General features: G+C 43.9%; 1 protein-coding gene across 5 annotated transcripts; it reads left to right on the top strand.

Moving 5' to 3' along the window:
• Positions 1-163: 163 nt before the first annotated feature.
• On the top strand, positions 164-17,345 carry Eci1 (enoyl-CoA delta isomerase 1). Of its 5 annotated transcripts, XM_063226325.1 has the most exons (8): positions 174-294; positions 401-496; positions 9,256-9,282; positions 10,422-10,549; positions 13,807-13,953; positions 14,851-14,972; positions 15,073-15,251; positions 16,895-17,345. In XM_063226325.1, the coding sequence occupies exons 1-8, from the start codon at positions 189-191 to the stop codon at positions 17,059-17,061; spliced, it is 972 nt and encodes a 323-aa protein (XP_063082395.1). In that variant the 5' UTR covers positions 174-188; the 3' UTR covers positions 17,062-17,345. The 5 variants fall into 5 exon arrangements, with proteins under 5 accessions (XP_063082394.1, XP_063082395.1, XP_023416712.1 ...); XM_063226324.1 differs by lacking the exon at positions 9,256-9,282 and having other exon boundaries at positions 164-289; positions 16,820-17,345; XM_023560944.2 differs by lacking the exon at positions 9,256-9,282.
• The last annotated feature ends 628 nt before the right edge of the window (positions 17,346-17,973 follow it).

The following is a 17,973-nucleotide window of genomic DNA, read 5'->3' as shown; positions in this document are numbered from 1 at the left end:
TCTGAGGCGGTGACCTACTGCTCTCTGAGAGGGTGACTTGAATCATTTCTGGGCACTTCCCCCAACGCGAGCCCGGGACTTTGACCCTCCTCTTGAGCGGGTAGGACCCTGACTAACTCCGCAGGGCCAGGATCTGCTCCCGGATAGGTCGGATAGTGTGGGGCGGGGCGAGACGGGGGAGGAGCCCAATGGGGATTAAGCGGCGCAGCAATCCAGTGGTGGAGCAAGATGGCGCTGGTGGCGGGGCGGAAGACCTTTGCTGCAGGGAAGACCCTGCTGCTGCGGGCGGGTGCGGTATGGGCAAATGATGGGTTGGAGGATGGAGTCCCTGGGAATAGGATCAGGACGATGGGACTCGCCCGTTGTGCTAACTAGCCCTCCGTCTGGTCCTGGTCCGTAGGGGTCTGGCTTGGCGCTGAGGCGGCGGCCCGTGGCGGGAATGGCGCGCGACGCTTCGTGAGCCAGCGGGTCTTGGTGGAATCGGACGTGACCGCAGGTGAGCGCGGGTGGAAGGGCCGGGTGAGCTAGATGAGTACTGTAAACCTTGCCATAGCTATATCGTCCTTGATCCCTGGAGCTAAGCCCCAAAATCGAGTCTAAAGTTTTAATTCCGGTGAACGCTGTTGAATTTCCAAAAGCAAGAGATTAAGCCCCAGTGTAAACTTGCTTTTTTACTCCGATGATTTAAATGGATCTTGTTCATTAAGAAGTGTTTCTGTCTTTGAATTTGAGAATGTAGTGTTATCTATGTTCTTGAATTAGCTGAAGATGATTGGAAGCATTTTCTTTTACAACATTTTCTGGCGGGCGTGATGGCACACACCTGTAAGTAATCTCAGCCTACGAGGCTGACACAGGAGGATTACTGTGCAAATTGGAGGCCTGCCTAGTGGGTTTGTGAGTTCAAGGTCAGATTGAACTACATGTTGTAACCCTATCTCAAAAAAATAAAACAAAATTCATTCATCTTAACATATCTTAAAATTTATTTATCTTACATATCACAGAACCAGGTTACTATTTTTCTTTTCTTTTTTTTTTTTTTTGGTCTTTGCCTGCTTGCAAGGCAGGCGCTTATGCCGCTGAGCTAAATCCCCAGCCCCGCAGCAGATTACTATTTTTCGTTTTACTTTTTTCTTCTCTCTTTTTTTTTTTTTTTTACTTTTTTGGTACCAGGATTGAACTCACCGTCTCGCACTTGCCAGACAGGCACTTTCACACTACTGAGCTAAATCTCCAGCCTTTTTTTAAAATTAAGTATTGGGTATGGAACCATAGGTGCACTACCACTGAGCTACATGTCCAGCCCTTTATATTTTTGAGAGGTCTCAGTAAGTTGATCTTAAACTTGCAGTCTTGCTGCCTCAGCCTCCCAATGTAGGAACTGTTCTAATTAATGCTTGAGGGGCTGGGGATTTAGCTCAGGGGCATAAGCGCCTGCCTTGCAAGTGTGTGGTCCTGAGTTGGATCCCTGGTACTGATAAAAATGAAAAAGACAAAAAATAATAATAATAATTAATGCATGAAGGCACAAGTGAGATCACTCCCCACTGCTGCCTCCCTCCCCATTAAAAACCCTGCAGCACAAATAAAGAAAACACTTTGAGTGAAACCCGGGCTTTCCCTGCAGAAAAGAGACAGCTGGGCTTAGAGATGAAGGTCTGAGGCTGGCAAATTTTCACACTTTGGACAGGCTGCCGCATGGCCTCTCACTGCTGGGCTTGGCTCTGTCTAGGAGTACCAGGAGGAAGCCGTCTCCTGCCCAAACCGACCTACAGCCTGGCCCTCGCTCCCAAGTCGCATACAGGCTATGTCATGGTTCCAGGTTCCTTATGCTTCCCAGCCTGGGTTCAGTTCTCAGTGGCTGCCTGAGCAAGATGATGAGGGTACTGTCCTAAACCCAACTCTTTGAGTCCAAAAAAAGTTGAGGTTCTATTTTGTTGCTTTTGTTTTTCTTACCTTGTTGTACAGTGTTATGGATTGAATCCAGGGCCTTTGCACTGAGCTACATCCCCCAGACCTTTTTACATTGAGAAAGGATCTTGCTAAATCGGGGTCAAATTTTCTATCCTCTTGCCTCAGTCTTCCAGAGTATTGAAATTATAGATGTGCACTACCACACCCAGCTCTAGCTGCTTGAGAGGCTGAGGCGAGAAATCAAAAGTTCAGAGCCAACCTGGGCAACTTTCTTTTTTTTTTTTTTTTTTTTTTGGAGACAGGGTCTCACTATGTAGTCCAGGCTGCCCTTGAAATCACTATGTAGCCAGGCTGGCCTCAAACTGAGGGTGATCCTCCTGCCTCATCCTCTCCCAAGTGCTAAGATTACACATGTGCACCACCATACCTATCAAGTCTGGGCAATTTAACAAGACTGTAGCAGGAAAAATTAAGGGCTGGGGGATATGGTTCAGTGGTAGACTGTCTCTAGTTCAGTCCCCAGTACAGCGAGGAGAGTAAGGAGTCCGTAAGTACAGTATTGAAGCTGATTTGTTGTTTTGGGTTTGTTTTGAGACAGGGTCTCACTATGTATTGCAGGCTAGTCTTAAAATTAGAATGTTGCCAAAAAAAAAAAAAAAAAAAACGCTTCTCTGTATAGCCCAGACTGGCCCAAAATTCAGTGATCCTTGTGTGTCACTGTCCCATGTGCTGGGATTACAGTTGTGCAGCACCATGCCCAGTTCTTGAAGCTAATTTTAGATTCTCAGCACATTATTTAAGAAATTTTATCATGGGGCTGGGGATTTAGCTCAGCAGCATAAGTGCCTGCCTTGCAATCTCAAGGTCGTGAGTTCGATCCCTGGTACCAACCAACCCCCCCCCCAAAAAAAAAAAAGACATTTTATCAGTACCCATTCTGTGCCAGTACAGGAATGCAATTCCCTCATTGTGAAATTCCTCCAAACTGTCTTTTAACTCACGTTCACCTTTGGCTTCTTTACCTTTTCCCTAGTGTTACCAGCTACCCTGCCAGACTTTAGAGTCAGTTCCAGAAACTTCCTACGCAACTAAGTTTGTAAAACTTTTTTTAAGATGTATATCTGTAGCTAGGTAATATTACCTTTTCCTCATAAATCAAAGGTCCCAAAGACCCTATCTGCCACCAAGACTTTGTTCAAGTTCCTAGAACATAATTTATGTTGACAATCCAGACACTCATATCTTAGCCAGGGAAATTCTTAATTGACTGGTAATGTTTTGGGTTTTTTTGCTTTTTGTTTTGTTTTGTTTTTTGTTTTTTTGTTTTTTTGTCTTTTCCCTTTTTATCGATACGGGAGATTGAACTCACGACTGCCTGCTTTACAAGGCAGGCGCTTATGCCGCTGAGCTAAATCCACAGCCCCAACTGGTGATGTTTTGGAGGTCACTAAGCACCAATCAGTGAGAAGTAGAAACAGGAGCCATTGGCTAACAGCTGCATCTGTCCAGTAATAGGCCTTTGTCCCTTTTGCTTTCTCTGCTACCTCAGATAATGGGCCAAAGACAGTGTAAGGACATCTGACCTCAGTGTTTTTACCTTCTCTCTCTAAATGAGCATGAGGTGAACTCCTGTTATAATTTCTCACGTCTAACATCTAGTCAATTAGATTTTTTTTTTTTTTTTTTGAGATAAGGTCACACTGTGTAGTTCAAACTCCTTGAAATCACTATATGACCCAGGTTGGCCTTGAACTTGTAGTGAGCCTCCTGCCTCAGGTTCCCAATTATTGGAATTACAGGCAGTGCCACCACACACAGCTGCTTACATTTTTCTTGTTCACTCCTCAAGGAAGTAAAGTATATCCTCCTTCCATAAAGACTCAGGACATGTTACTGGGGGAAAAGAACAAAGAACATACTGATGAAATAAAGATAAGCCAGGCATAAAGACAGGCTGATGAGAAATAGAGGCAGAAGAGCTATGACCAGTGTCATTCATTGTCTGACATGCAGTCAGAACCTTGGCCCAGGCACTTGGGAGGCTGAGACAGGAGGATCATTGCAAGTTCAAGGCCAACCTGGGCTACACAGTGAGTTCAAGGCTAGCCTGAACTATAAAAACAAAAAACAACAAAATAATTAAATTAAAAAACAATTGAATAATTAAAAAAACAAGGAACAGGGCTGGGGATTTAGCTCAGCGGCACAAGTGCCTGCCTTGCAAGCACACAATCATGAGTTCGATCCCTGGTACCAAAAAAAAAAAACTTCTGTCTCACATTTGTGGAAAGTGACCTTCAATGACCCTCCTCAGTGTCCAAAATGGGGGGCACAGTGACAATGGCAGTGACAGGCAGCTGGATGGTATTAAGTTGGTTTTCAGAATAGATACCAGGGCATAGGACTTAAACAGGTCTTTCTGAGAGGCCATAGTTAAGCCCACAACAGCACTGAAGCTGAGAAGAAGGTGCTAGGGAAAATACCCAGGAACCCAGGTCTGTTTTTCCTTTGTTTTCAGGGTTCCCTAGAGCAGTTGTAGCCTTTTGAGGACTTTTGTTGGTCTTCCATCCTTGTTCTCACAATATTGTTTCTCTTTCAACCTAGTAACATGGTTCTGGACTTACTTGGAGGAAAAATATCTCCAGCATAATACGCTTGGAAAACAATTTGTTCTTCTCTGTTCAAAGGTTAGCTCTGTCTCAGCAAAAACATGATGAACTTGTTCATATGGAGCTCTGTGGGGCAGGCGAAAGCTAACTTTGCTGGTTCCTTTGTGGTCTGTTGGAGGCTGCCAAGGGCCTGAGTCAAGTGTAGATGTTTTCATGAATATGAACAGTCAGTAGTTACCAGCAGAAATGCACCTCATTTTCTTGTTAAAAAAAAAAAAAAGAAAAGAATAGAAAAATACAGAATGTTATAAGATGTAGGAAGTGGGTCAGCAAATCTCTTCTTACAAACTTACTGGCAAGTAGCTCTACCTATTCGTTTACAAATGATGGCTACTTTCATACTGAGTAGTTGTAACAGTGACTATGTGACCTGTGAAACTAAAAATATTTACTACCTGGGCTTTTACAGAAAAAGTTTGCTGACCCATAGGAGGAAGGACAACAGAGGGTTAAGGTAGGAGAGTTTTGGCTTTATGACTGTACCTTTGGCCTCATTTTGCATAGTAGCTTTGTGATTTAAGAGGACCTTTTTTCCCCCTGCTTCAGTGCAGGGAATTGAACTCAGGCCCTCTATATACTAAGCAAGCACTCAACCACTATATCTCCAGCACCCTTACCTTTTTAAATTTTGAAGTAGGACCTCACTTATTTGTCTAGGCTGGGCTTGAATTCATAATCTTTGTGCCTCAGTCTTCCAAGTAACTGAGATAACAGGCATGTGCTACCGTGCTCAGCTTGGAGAATATCTTTTATTTTAAAAAAAAAATGCCTTTTATTAATTTCACTACTAATGAGGAATTGGCACGACCACCAACATACCAGCTTGTTCCTCTTATAGGTTTTCTTCATGGCTTACAAGAAAAGATACCAGATGCTCATTTTTAAATGATAAAATGGTGAAAGTAGTACTTGTTTAGCTAGTTGCGGTGGTACACACCTGTAATCTCAACACTCTTGGCAGCTCAGACATGAGGATGGCAAGTCTTAGCTCAGTCTGGGCAATATAGAGAGACCCTGACACAAAATTAAAATGGAGGGACTAGGGATATATAGCTTAGTGGTACAGTGCCTGCTTGGTAAGCTCAAGGTCCTGAGTTTGATTCCCAGTACCAAAAAATAAAAAAGAGAGACAATTATTAAATAATTTGCTGGATGTGGTGGTGCACACCTGTAATCCCAGCACAGCCTGTGGGAGGCTGAGGCAGGAAAATCATTGCAAGTTTAAGACTAGCCTGGGCTACAAAGTGAGCTCAAAACCAGACAACTACATATTGAGACCCTTCTCAAACTGAGAAATAAAGGAAAATAAAATTTTTTTTAAAATGGCCTGAGGGTATATCTCAGTTCAAAAGTCCTGGGTTCAATTCTTAGTGCTAGAGGGGAGAAAGTGCTGTTCAGACAAAACTGTGTTGGACTTCTGAGACAATGTAGGAATAGTGAGCAGCAGAAAAACAGCCTCTCCAATATTTGGAATCCAGTTGTTGAAATATATCAACATAAGGAAGAAAAGAAGAAAACGAGTCCCTGGGACCCAGCAAGGACCTAAAGCAAAAACTGGAGCCATGGGAGAGAATGAAGAAGGGGCCACAACACAGAAGAGTAAAGTGGCAACCAACTTCAGTGCAGCTAAAACCCAGCTTTGCTGGGATTATCCAATACCACTGTAATGCTACTACTAGCTCACTAGGATCAGTAAACATGGATCTGGGCTTTTGTCTGCTCGCTCTGTCTACCACTGACAACAAAGACACACACTGAAAATGATTTTTTTTTTTTCCTACTTCTCTTCCTTTCTTTGCTGTGTAATTTTTTTTTTCTTTTTTGTTTTGTCTTTTTCCTTTTTATCGGTACCGGGGATTGAACTCACAACTGCCTGCTTGCAAGGCAGGCGCTTATGCCGCTGAGCTAAACCTCCAGCCCCCACTTTGGTCTTTTTCTTGATGGTTTGTTCTTGTTTTTATGAGTATGAACATTGTTTCTATTTTTTTGTTGTTTTGTTGTGTTCTTGTTTCTGTTTCTTCTTTCTTTCCCTCTGCTTCTTCATCAGTTCCCAGAGCTTGCGTAATCCTCCTTTGTTCTTCATCCTTCTAATCTCATTTTCTTCTCTATTTTTTTCCCCTAATCCCTTCTAAATTGTCTCTCTTAAGGGTAAAATCATATTGAGATATTCACTGCATACAATTTTCTGGTTTGTTTCAGATTTTGTTGTGTAACTACAAATCTTACAGTTAAAGGTAGCAAATTAATTGTTACCATAGTTTGTCATTTTCTAGGCTGTTTGATGCTGTTGTTATTACAGTTATTATATAATTGTTCTAATCAGTTGTTCTTCCTTGTATGCCAAGACTGAGATTTCCCAGTGATCCCAGGTTATAATAATTAAATATAGCCCAATGTGTAAGAACCAGGGGCTTAGCCAAATAGGCATCAATTTCTTTTTTTTTTTTTTTTTTTTTTTGTCTTTTTCGTTTTTATCGGTATCAGGGATCGAACTCACAGCTGCCTGCTTACAAGGCAGGCGCTTATGCCACTGAGCTAAATCCCCAGCCCCTAGGCATCAATTTCTAATCACTAATAAATTGAAGAGGATCTTGCAACAGACTCAAAACCAAAAAGCCAGCTAAACCTGAAAGACATTTCTCAGTAGTCATTTTGGAATACTAGCAATAAAAGTACCCACCATAAATAATTTATAAGCATCAAAGTAGGAATTAAGCTAAAAAAAAAAAAGAAAAGAAAATGAGAAGACATGGAAGCAAGAAGTAATCCCAGAATTCCAGTTTGCCAAAGGCAAACCCAGGAACAGTAAGATGGAACAATTCAAAAACTACCCAGCTAGACTCTGAAGTGGTAACAGTGGAAGCAACAAAACTCATGAATGAGGCTCTAGAAAAAAATCAAATCAGAAATAATTTCTCAGATAATTTCAGAGATGATAACCATACTGAAGGGCATAATTAGTGAATCTAGACTAAATAAAGATAAAAAATAGAGGTTTTTTTTTAAAAAATAGAGATTATTATTAGGATAATGATGGAAACCATGAATACCCAGCATAGGAAAGAAATGAAATCCAAGAGATTAAAAATTCTATTTCAAATATATGCAGCAGAATGAACCAATGTCTAGAAGACAGGATTGTGGTTAGTGATCATGAAAGATTTCTTTAAAGTAGCAAGGGATCAGACAAAACTTATGTTTTTATAATGTAAGTCAACTGGATCATTGTCTACCTCCCGCCTGCCATTGCAGGGCTTATCTACATGGCTGGATGTCTTCATCTCCTAGTTTCCCCAAAGGTGGTATTTTTGTTTTTTTATTTTGAACTGTGTCTTGCTACACAGTTCAGGCTGGCCTTCAGCTTCCTTTGTAGCCCAGGCTGGTCTCGAACTTGTAACTAGCCTCCTGCCTCAGCCTCCCTAGTGCTAATATTACAGCCATGTACTACCACAACCAGCTCTCCCCAAATGTTTTTACATAAGTTGGACAGAGTGTTTTTATAGCTTTTCCAAAGGCATTACCAAGGGTCAGGGATATAGCTCAGTTGTATGAGCACCTGCCTGGCAAGTGCAAGGTCTTGAGTTCAATTCCTGTACCAAAAAGAAAAAAAAAGTCAGTGTCTAATTTTTGAGGCTGGGAATATAGCTTAGTGGCACAGCAGGCCTCCTGGCAAGTGTGAGGTCATGAGTTTGATTCCTGGTACCAAAAAAAAAAAAAAAAAAAAAAAAAAAAACATTTCCAGAGGCATTACCAACTAGAATGGCCTGAGAGGACTGATGGGACATAACACAGGGCATGCACAGAGGCTGTGGGCCTGAAGGGGAGACCACGGTATTATGCCCAGAACCAATCTGCAGTTACTGTGGGTTCATTTTGGGGTGAGGAACTGGGTAATCAAGTCGAAGTTAAAGTTGCAGAGTTGTGTTTATATAAACTAGATGTGGAGACTCATGCCTATAGTCCCAGCACTGAGAGACTGCAATAGGAGGATCACAAATTTAACACCAATCTAGGCAACTTAGCCACTTAATGAGACCGTAACTCAAAATAATAAAACTGTAAACAGGGGATAGGAATGTAGCTCATTGTAAAACTCCTGATTTCAACCCCCAGTACCACAAAACAAAAAGTCCTGCTGTGTCTGAGCAGCTTTGACAAGGCCTAGAGTATTTCCTGCCCACTAGCAGTGATTCCAAGGTCACAGGCCCTAGGACCTCCTGTGAAAGTGGGAGGTTCTTGCAAAGCTATCCTGGTGCAACTGCTTCCCTACTTGTGTGGGGTGCCTCTTCTTCTCAAAACCTCTGACATCTGAAAAGTAGGGACAAGAAATCTCCAGTCCTGATGAAGAGGGTCCATGTCTTGGGTCCCAGTATCCCCTCTGCCTGCCAAAGTACCAGATGTGGAATTCATGTTTAGTACACACTTGGCATCATCTGTGCATGACATGGGTTTCCAGGATGTCTCTCCCTGTCCCAAGAAGAGGCAACTCTTAAGCCTTTTTTTTTTGTCCTTGAGAGGTGATACCATCAAGGGACTTGAAGCCTTCCTGATATGATAAGGAGCCAGCATAGCAAACTGAGCTATATAAGGGCACACAGGGCCCTGCTGCCTGTGCAGCCTTGCTGGCAGCCTAAAATCCAAAATAAAACAAATTCAATTTCATTTCTAGGAATATATCTAAGAGAGCTGGGAACAGGTATGTAAAAAATAAAATATGTGCATACATGTTCAGTGATGTGTTGTGCAGTAGCCAAAGAGTGTCCATCTGTACACAAATAAAGGGTGACTGTTCTATACAGGTGAGTGTTCTTTCACTCTTAAAAATAACAAAGATGGAGATTTGGTTTAGTGGCAGAGGGCTTACCTAGTATATGCAAGGTCATGGGTTACATCCTCAGCACCATAAAAAAAGAAAATTTGCTGACCACAATAGCACATGCCTATAATCCTAGCTACTGAAGAATCTAAGGCAAGAGGATCATTGCAAGTTCAAGGCCAGCCTGTGCTATGTATTGAGTTTAGGACCAGCCTGACCTACATACCAAGACCCTTTCTCAAAAAACATAGTGGGGGCCGGGGGGTTTAGCTCAGAAGCACAAATGCCTGCCTGGCAAGTGACAAATCATGAGTTCGGTCCCCGGTACCAAAAAAAAAAAAGAAACGTAGATTGATTGATTTGTATTATGTAAATCTCATCTCTAGGTTTTTGTTTTATTTTTCTGTTCTAGAAAATGAACCCAAGGCCATATCACTGAGCATGCTTTTTAAAATTTTTTATTATATTTTTGAGTAAGGGTCTAAATTGTCCAGGCTATACTCAAACTTTTGATCTTCCTGTCTCAGCCTCCTAGATTGCTGGGATTACAGACTTGTAGCACCACACCTGACTTCCCTTCAGTTATGTTGGTGTATTTTTGTTTTGTGTTATTTGAGACAGGGTCTCCCTGTGTACTTCAGGCTGGCCTTGAACTCACATGTAGCCCGTCCTGGCCTTCAGTCTGGTGGTAATTCTCTTGCTTCTGCCTCCTGAGTGGTAGGAGTACAGAAGTGCACTGCCACACCTGGCTTCTCCTTTTGTTTTTATTTGTTTTGATTTTTGAAACAGGATTTCACTGTACTCCAGGCTGGGTTTTAACTTGTTATATAGCCCAGGTTGGCCTCAAACTACAGTCTTTCTGCCTCAGCCTACCAAATGCTAGGTTTTCTCCTAGCTCCCCTAAGTTTTTAAAACCCCAGAATTGTACAGTTTTACATGTCCTGGATGAGGGTAGAGCCTGGCCAGAGCACTTTTCCCATGCTGGATGTGGGGTTTTTCTTCCTCCTTCTTTAAACTAGGAATTGCTACAATAAAATTCAAGAACCCTCCAGTGAATAGCCTTTCCCTGGAGTTTCTGACAGAGTTCATCATCTGCTTGGAGAAGCTGGAGAATGACAAGACCTACCGAGGCCTCATCTTAACTTCGGTAGGTGCTTGCTCAGGGCCACTGGGAAAAGCTGAAGCCAGCTGTCACATGACAGAGTAAATCAAGCAGCCCCTGCCCCCTGGAGGCTTTTAGATAGCATAGTCCCCAGTCAATCAGGTTTGATTGTACTAGTGAATTCAGGCAGGTCATTTTCCTGAAGGCAGACCAAGCTCAAGGCCATTTGCCAGGCCTTTAGTTGTCAGGGTAGACCTGAGAAGTACTGCGGTGCTCCACAGCCTGGATTGGAACCATAGGGGACCCAGGTCTTTGCAAAGGCATTCTAGAGCCCATGATGCTTCATAGGAAGCTGACCCTAAGGAACTCAGTGGCTTCTAGGCTGCTTTACCCTCGGGGACTCTGGTACCTGAGCCAATCCCTCTTGTATGTGTCTAGAAAGCCAGCACACCGCTGATGTTTGGGTCCCACTTAACTCATATTCTCAGAGGGCAAACTTTACATCTGTCTAAATTCCAGCATTGCTCCAAGCGCTGCAAATGCCAGGGACTTCATCCAAAGAAGTGGTGACCTTCGGATCTGGTGTCAGCTCTGTTCCTTGGGACATCCTGTTGATTGTAGTAGAAGTGGGGAAGAGGTATAAATACCCTCTGGAGAAGAGATTACCCATTACAACCCTGTGGGTAGGAAAGCAGTGATACTGGGTAGATTGGAGATGTCAGAATTCCAAGGACCTTTGCTAGGATGGTAGCTACCCAGGTCTTTTGCACTTGAATTGGTCCTGAAATTTATCACCATTCAAAGTTTTATTTATTTACTTTTTTTTCTTTTGAGACAAGGTTTCACTATGCAGTTCAGGCTGGCTTTGAAGAAGTCACTTTGTACTCCAGGCTGGCCTCAAACACTTCAAATGCTGGGGTTGCCGGGGATTTAGCTCAGTGGCATAAATGCCTGCCAGGCAAGCATGAGGTCATTAGTTCAATCCTCAGTACCAAAAAAAAGAGAAAAAAAGAAACTGAATGCCAAGGACTAGGATTACAGGTGTGCACCACCAGGCCTAGGCTGTCACTTCATTTTTAAAAACCCATTTTTTTTAGCCCTGGGAATTGAACCAAAGTCCTTCACACTCAACTATATTCCTATCTCTTTTTCTTTCTTTGTAATTTTGAGACAGAGTCTCGCTAAATTGCCCAGGCTAGACTCCAGCTTCATCTTCCTGCCTCAGCCTCCAGAGTATTCATAGCTTCTGCCATCCCTATGCCTGTGGCTGTGTCTTTGTGTTTATATTCCCTTTCTTCTCCCCTTCCCACTCTCTTTCTCTTTTGTTGTACTGAGGATTGAAGCCAGGGCTATCATACTTAAGTACATCCTCAGCCTGTTTTTCTTAGTTTTTATCTTGAGAGAGGATTTCACTAAATTGATAAATTGTCAATTTATCAATTGCTTAGCCTCCTGCTTAGCCTCCCTGATTGCCACTAGGACTAGCTCAAGTTACCCTCTGTTATAAAGTCATCTGTCATTAGACTCAGGGCCTACCCTAATCCAGTCTGCCTTATCGTTACTTGATAGCATGTTTTGTTTTTTAATCTTCTCTTTTTGAAGTTCTAGGGGTTGAATCTAAGGCCTTCACACTGATTACATCCACAGCCCTTGTTAATTTTAAGACAAGGCTCACTGAATCACGCAGTTGCCCAGGTTGGGCTTGAACTTGCTATCTTTCTGCCTCAGTCTCTCAGAATACTTGGATAAAGGTGTACTCATCACTCTGCTTGATAACACCTCTAATAGCCACATAAAACCATATTCATGGATACTGGGGTAAGGGCTTGCATATTACTTTAGAGGACATAGTTCAGCCAACAACAGGTATGTTCCTAGTTTCTACAAATCAGCTATCCATGTCAGCTATTCCTAGTCGTTTTGGCAAGTGGTAACCCCAGTAATATGTCACTTTTTTTTTTTTTTTTTTTTCTTAAACAGGATCTGCTGCTGTGTAGCTCAGGGTAGCCTTGAACTTAGGGTGATCCTCCTGCCTCAGCTTCCCAAGTGCTGGGATTAGGGGCATGTGCCACCATTCCTGACTAATTATTTCTTGAACATCCAGAATAAAGCGCTTTTTTTTTTTTTTTTTTTACCAAGTCACATGAATGTCATCACCTCTGCTCTATCCCTTCTGCCATTTTGTACAGTCAGCACCGAGTGGTGACTTGTGGTTCCCTGAACCAGTCCAATCAGAAATAGCTAAATTGGGGCCTGGGATTTAGCTCAGTGGCATAAGCACCTGCCTGGAAAGCATGAGGTTGTGAGTTTGGTACCAAAAAACAGAAAGAAATAGCTAAATTTAGTTTTAACCATACCTTATCTTTTGATCTCTGTTTGGTTTCAGTTAAAAACAAAACAAAAACATTATTCATGGAAACCTAAAAAAGATCAGCCCAGTATAGTACACAAATGAGCACAATGAGAAGAATGAAATCATTCCATGCCTCATGCTATGACTTCTTCATTACATCTAAGGCTACAGAGTGTGGCCATCCATTGTCTCTGTTCTTGTTCCTCCACACACCCGTGAGGTTGTCAGTCCTTGTTGCTACAAACAGCATGGGGCAAACATTTGCCCCATGGGCCATCCATTTCTATCTGGGAATCAGAATAGGTGAGACTGTGTCTGATAACATATCCCAGGAAATCCACCATGGATGGAAAGGCATGAGGAAGGTACCATGGCCCATGGGAGCCCCATTATGGGATGTTCTCCCTGGGATGTACTCCTGGCCAACAGCCCTTCAACCAAATGCCCAAGATTTAGTGTTTACCTGCTGCATCCCACTAATCTGCTCACCTCCTTCCTGACAGCCTAGCAGTCTCTTCTGTGTTCTTCCCACCTACTCCTGGCTAGCTGTGTTGGGACGTGGGTCATCCACCAGGGACCACATGCCTTCTGGGTCAGTTTTCTATCCCAGCACCTCTTGGCCTTACTTGACCTTGTATAAGGGAAGGTACTTGTCCCAGAGCTTCCAGAGTCCTCACTGTACCTGAACTCTCACCCTGGATGACAGAACTGGACATATGGAGGTATTAGCCTATATGTGCAGAGAGCTGGTATCTACCTGTTCTGCTGCTTCCAGTTTGAAGCTGGAAAGGGAAGCATATCCTAGAAACAGGAGGCTGGGTCAGGGAGGTCTAGACTATGTCCTTGGAGCCCCCAGGTCTTCACTTCTTGGAGGCAGCACCCTGCCCAATCCGGTGTCTGGTGATACAATGAACTCTGATGAATACCTTGCTCTGACTGCTTCTCTTAGGACTGTCCTGGCATCTTCTCAGCTGGCCTGGACTTGAGGGAGATGTGTGGGAAGAACCTAGCCCACTATGCTGAATACTGGAGGGCCATACAGGAGACGTGGCTGAAGCTCTACCTGTCCAACATGGTCCTGGTTGCTGCCATCAATGTGAGTGTCTCTACCCCGTGAGGTCTCCCTGACTCTTGAGACCAGCCCAGGAGTAGGGGCAGACACCAGCCTGAGCTAGTCAGATATGACACACAAAAGAGCTAGTAGATAGGGACCAGGGCCTGGCCCACTAAGAAGCTATGGTGGAGCAAGTGGTGGACAAGGTCTGCCTTTTGGGACCCTCACCCTAACCAGACCTAGGAAACATGGGAAGCTGAAGAAGACAAACAGGGCTCTGGAACTGTGCTTTGAGCAGGTAACTGTGACTAACCAAGAAAGGCAGCATGTCATGAGGAAGAAAAAGACAACATGAAAGTTAGTGGCCTCATTTCAAGTATCATGGTAAGACAGGATAGGGATGCTAAAGAGGACACACTGATGACCTGCTGTTTCTGTTTGGGGCAGTGTGGGGCTAATATGATGACACAGAATGAGTTTGGGTTTCAGGACACCCTAGTGGGGTTGGCTGTTGGAGATGGTAATGGGACCCTGTGGGCCCTGACATGAAATGCCAGCCCTAGCTAAATGCTTGTTTGGAGCAGTAGCATCAGATGAAAACTATAAAAGGAAAAGCAACTTGCTGTCCTCAGTAGCAGATTTTTCTGGCCCCTAAAAGCTGATGGTCCTGTCTTTAGGGGCCCTTGAGTTGATGGGCAAGCCTCAGCCCTTCTTGAGATCCCTGCTGCTGAGTCCTCAGAGGTGTCAGAGTTCCTTCTTGGTCCTTTGCTTCATTGTGCACATCCAATGTGAATGGTTGGTGCATCCCCCAGTGGGGCTGGGGGGCACTCTGAGAGCTTATGCCCACCCACTCATCCTTCCTGGGCTCTACTCTGACCCCTGTTATCTGGGGTACACTTGGGACCAGTGGCACTTCCAAACTGTCTCTCCTCTCTGCAGGGAGCTTCCCCTGCAGGAGGCTGCCTGATGGCCCTCTCCTCTGACTACCGGGTCCTAGCTGACAACCCTCGTTACCGAATAGGACTAAATGAGACTCTGCTGGGCATCGTTGCCCCCTTCTGGTAAGGCCAGGGGCTGCACCCACACTGCTTTTGACCCTGAGCTAAACAGAACCTGCTGGGAGCCCCAGAGGCCAGAGGTGAGCAGGCATCTGCATTTTAGGTTTAAAGACGTCCTTGTGAACACCATTGGACACCGAGCCGCAGAGCATGCCCTGCAGCTGGGGCTGCTCTTCCAACCAACAGAGGCCCTTCAGGTGGGCATGGTGGACCAGGTGGTTCCTGAGGACCAGGTACAGAGCACAGCACTTTCAGTGATGACTGAATGGCTGGCCATTCCAGGTGAGGAGCTTGAGGGGAATGGGCAGTTGCAGGTATTCATAGGAAAGGGAATCTTTCTCCTCAGCCTGATGATGCATCCTAGTGATACCAGTTCTCCCACATAAAGATTCTGAGGAAAGGGCTGGGGATATAGCTCAGTGGCACAGTGCTTACCTGGCAAACATGAGATCCTGAATTCAGTTAATTCTCAGTAACACTTCCCCCCCCCCCCAATCAAGGCTATGGTGAGGCTCACTTGACTCTTCCAGCTTATTCTGGCTCCATCCCTCAGCTTGTGGCCACATTACTCATCTTTGCCTTCTTATGTGTCCTCCCGTCTGTCTCAAATGTCTTTTCACTTCAAAAGATACCTGCCACTGGAATAAGGTCTTCCTTGTATCCAAAATGAATGTCTTTTTTTTTTTTTTTTTTTTTTGTCTTTTTCCTTTTTATCGGTACCGAGGATCGAACTCACGACTGCCTGCTTTCAAGGCAGGCGCTTATGCCACTGAGCTAAACCCGCAGCCCCTAAAATGAATGTCTTAATTACATCTGCAGGGACCTTTTTCAGATTAAAGTCACATTTACATGTTCTAGGAGAATGGTTAGGACTTGAACATATCTTTCTGGAAGTCCTCGATAAGACAGCTGGAAACTTGCCAGACTGTGTATAGAGTAGGAATGGTCATATCAACAATGATAGAGACTAGGGCAGCAGATTTTGTCTGAAAAACCAGGGACATTGTCAGTTTTTTAGGTCACAAGGTCTCTCTGTTGAACTGGGTCCTGGCAGGACACACTGCAAGGAACACATAATGATGTGTGACCATGTGTCAGTGAGATTGTAGGGACACAGAAGCTCCACTGTTACCTTTCTCTTCAGGCTCTCTTTATGGGTTGGGGATTTAGCTCAACGGCATAAGCACCTGCATTGCAAGCGCAAGGTTGCGAGTTCAATCCCTGGTACTGATAAAAATTTAAAAGAAAGAAACAGGCTCTCTTTAAACTCACTATGTAGTCCAGGTTGACCTCAAACTTGAGATAATCTTCCTACCTTAGTCTTCCAAGTGCTGGGATTACAGGTATGCATTGCAACCCCCAGAAAGTATCACATTTTTCTTACATCACAAAATATCCTTTGAATTTTTCCAACTAATTAAAAAGAAAACAGCCAGACATGGTGGCATATGCCTATAATCCCAGCACTGGGGAAGGTGAGGCAGGATTCCACACCTCCCCCACTCCCATGAATTCGAGGCCAGCCTGAACTACATAGTGAGACCTTGTCTCAAAAAAAAGGCGGGGAGCGCGGCTGGAGGTTTAGCTCAGCGGCATAAGCACCTGCCTTGCAAGCAGGGAGTCATGAGTTCGATCCCCGGTACTGATAAAAAGGAAAAAGACAAAAAAAAAAAAAGAAAAATTGTGAACCCTCTGATACAGAGAGATGAGCAAATATTTGATGATGAAGGTTATTTTCCATAATAAAAATATCGTTTAAAAAGACAATTTTTACAATATCACCCTATGGTTTTTAGGAAAATCAGTGGGCCATGGGTATAGGAGATTTTAGTTTTATTGTATTTGCTAAGTTCTCAGGTTTCTGTCTGAATGCTTGAGAAAGATTGGGAATGACCCCACTGTCTCAGCAACCTCATTCTCCTTAGACCATGCTCGGCAGCTGACCAAGAGCATGATGCGGAAGGCCACAGCAGACAACCTGATCAAACAGCGGGAAGCTGACATCCAGAACTTTGTCAGCTTCGTCTCCAGAGACTCCATCCAGAAGTCCCTGCAAGTGTACTTAGAAAAGCTCAAACAAAAGAAACACTAAGGCAAGATTGCCACACAGCTTCTCCTGTGATTCCAAGGGGATTTTAAACAAAAGTAGTTTTCAATTCGCTCACCTCTGTTTTCCTGATCTTACGAGAGTCCCATCTCTTGTGGCCCACTATCATAAGTGCCTTTGTACCTGGTGTGGGAAGGCTAGAGGGCTTGAAGAGCAGTGTTTGGATTTTGGATTTAATGACAGGTGGGTCCTTGTGGGTCCAGACAAGACACTGTCTGGTTTCCCAACACAGCATTATGAATAAAGTCTTCAGGTTGTATCATCCCTAACCTTTGGCTACTTACTTGCTGGAGGCTTTTTAAGATGAAGTAAGAGTCAAAAAAACAAAAAAGATGAAGTAAGACTCACAGGACCTCCTCTCCCAGAGAAAAATTCTTTTTGTATCATATTTCTTCAGTTAGATGGAGGGAGTATGTGGCTATTCAGATGATCCTGGGGAGCATGGAGAGGATCCACCCAAAGCATTGGATGTCTGAGGCATGCACTACTGTCAAAATTCTGAATCTTATTTTAAAAAGATTTTGGAAGAACCAAACTTGTTAAACTCTTTAAACAAAGACTTTCCTTTCCAGATGATGTAGGCCAGTTTCCAAATTCTCCCAAAGATGAGCTGTTTCAAAATCTAGAAACCTCATCAAGTTTCTAAAAACTGCTTGTTTCTGTTCCTGAGGTGATGGGCTCACCCCAGGCACAGAGGCTCACCCTCTAGCAAGTCCTCACCCAAACTGGGACTGCTGGGGAAAAAAACCACACAGACCTGTGCCCAGGCAAGGTATGTAGTCTCTGGGCAGAACCTTACCCTTAAGCCACATGTGTGGCATGAGAGAGACCCAAAGAACTCCCCAAAAGTCCCGGGGCAGATGACTGGCTGGAGACGTGTGGCCAGGTTCCCTGACT

Source organism: Cavia porcellus, unplaced genomic scaffold (assembly GCF_034190915.1).
Source record: "Cavia porcellus strain 051 isolate PalLab524CR breed Dunkin Hartley unplaced genomic scaffold, mCavPor4.1 scaffold_16, whole genome shotgun sequence".
Taxonomy (NCBI): Eukaryota; Metazoa; Chordata; class Mammalia; order Rodentia; family Caviidae; genus Cavia; species Cavia porcellus.
This window is presented reverse-complemented; position numbering and strand designations above follow the sequence as displayed.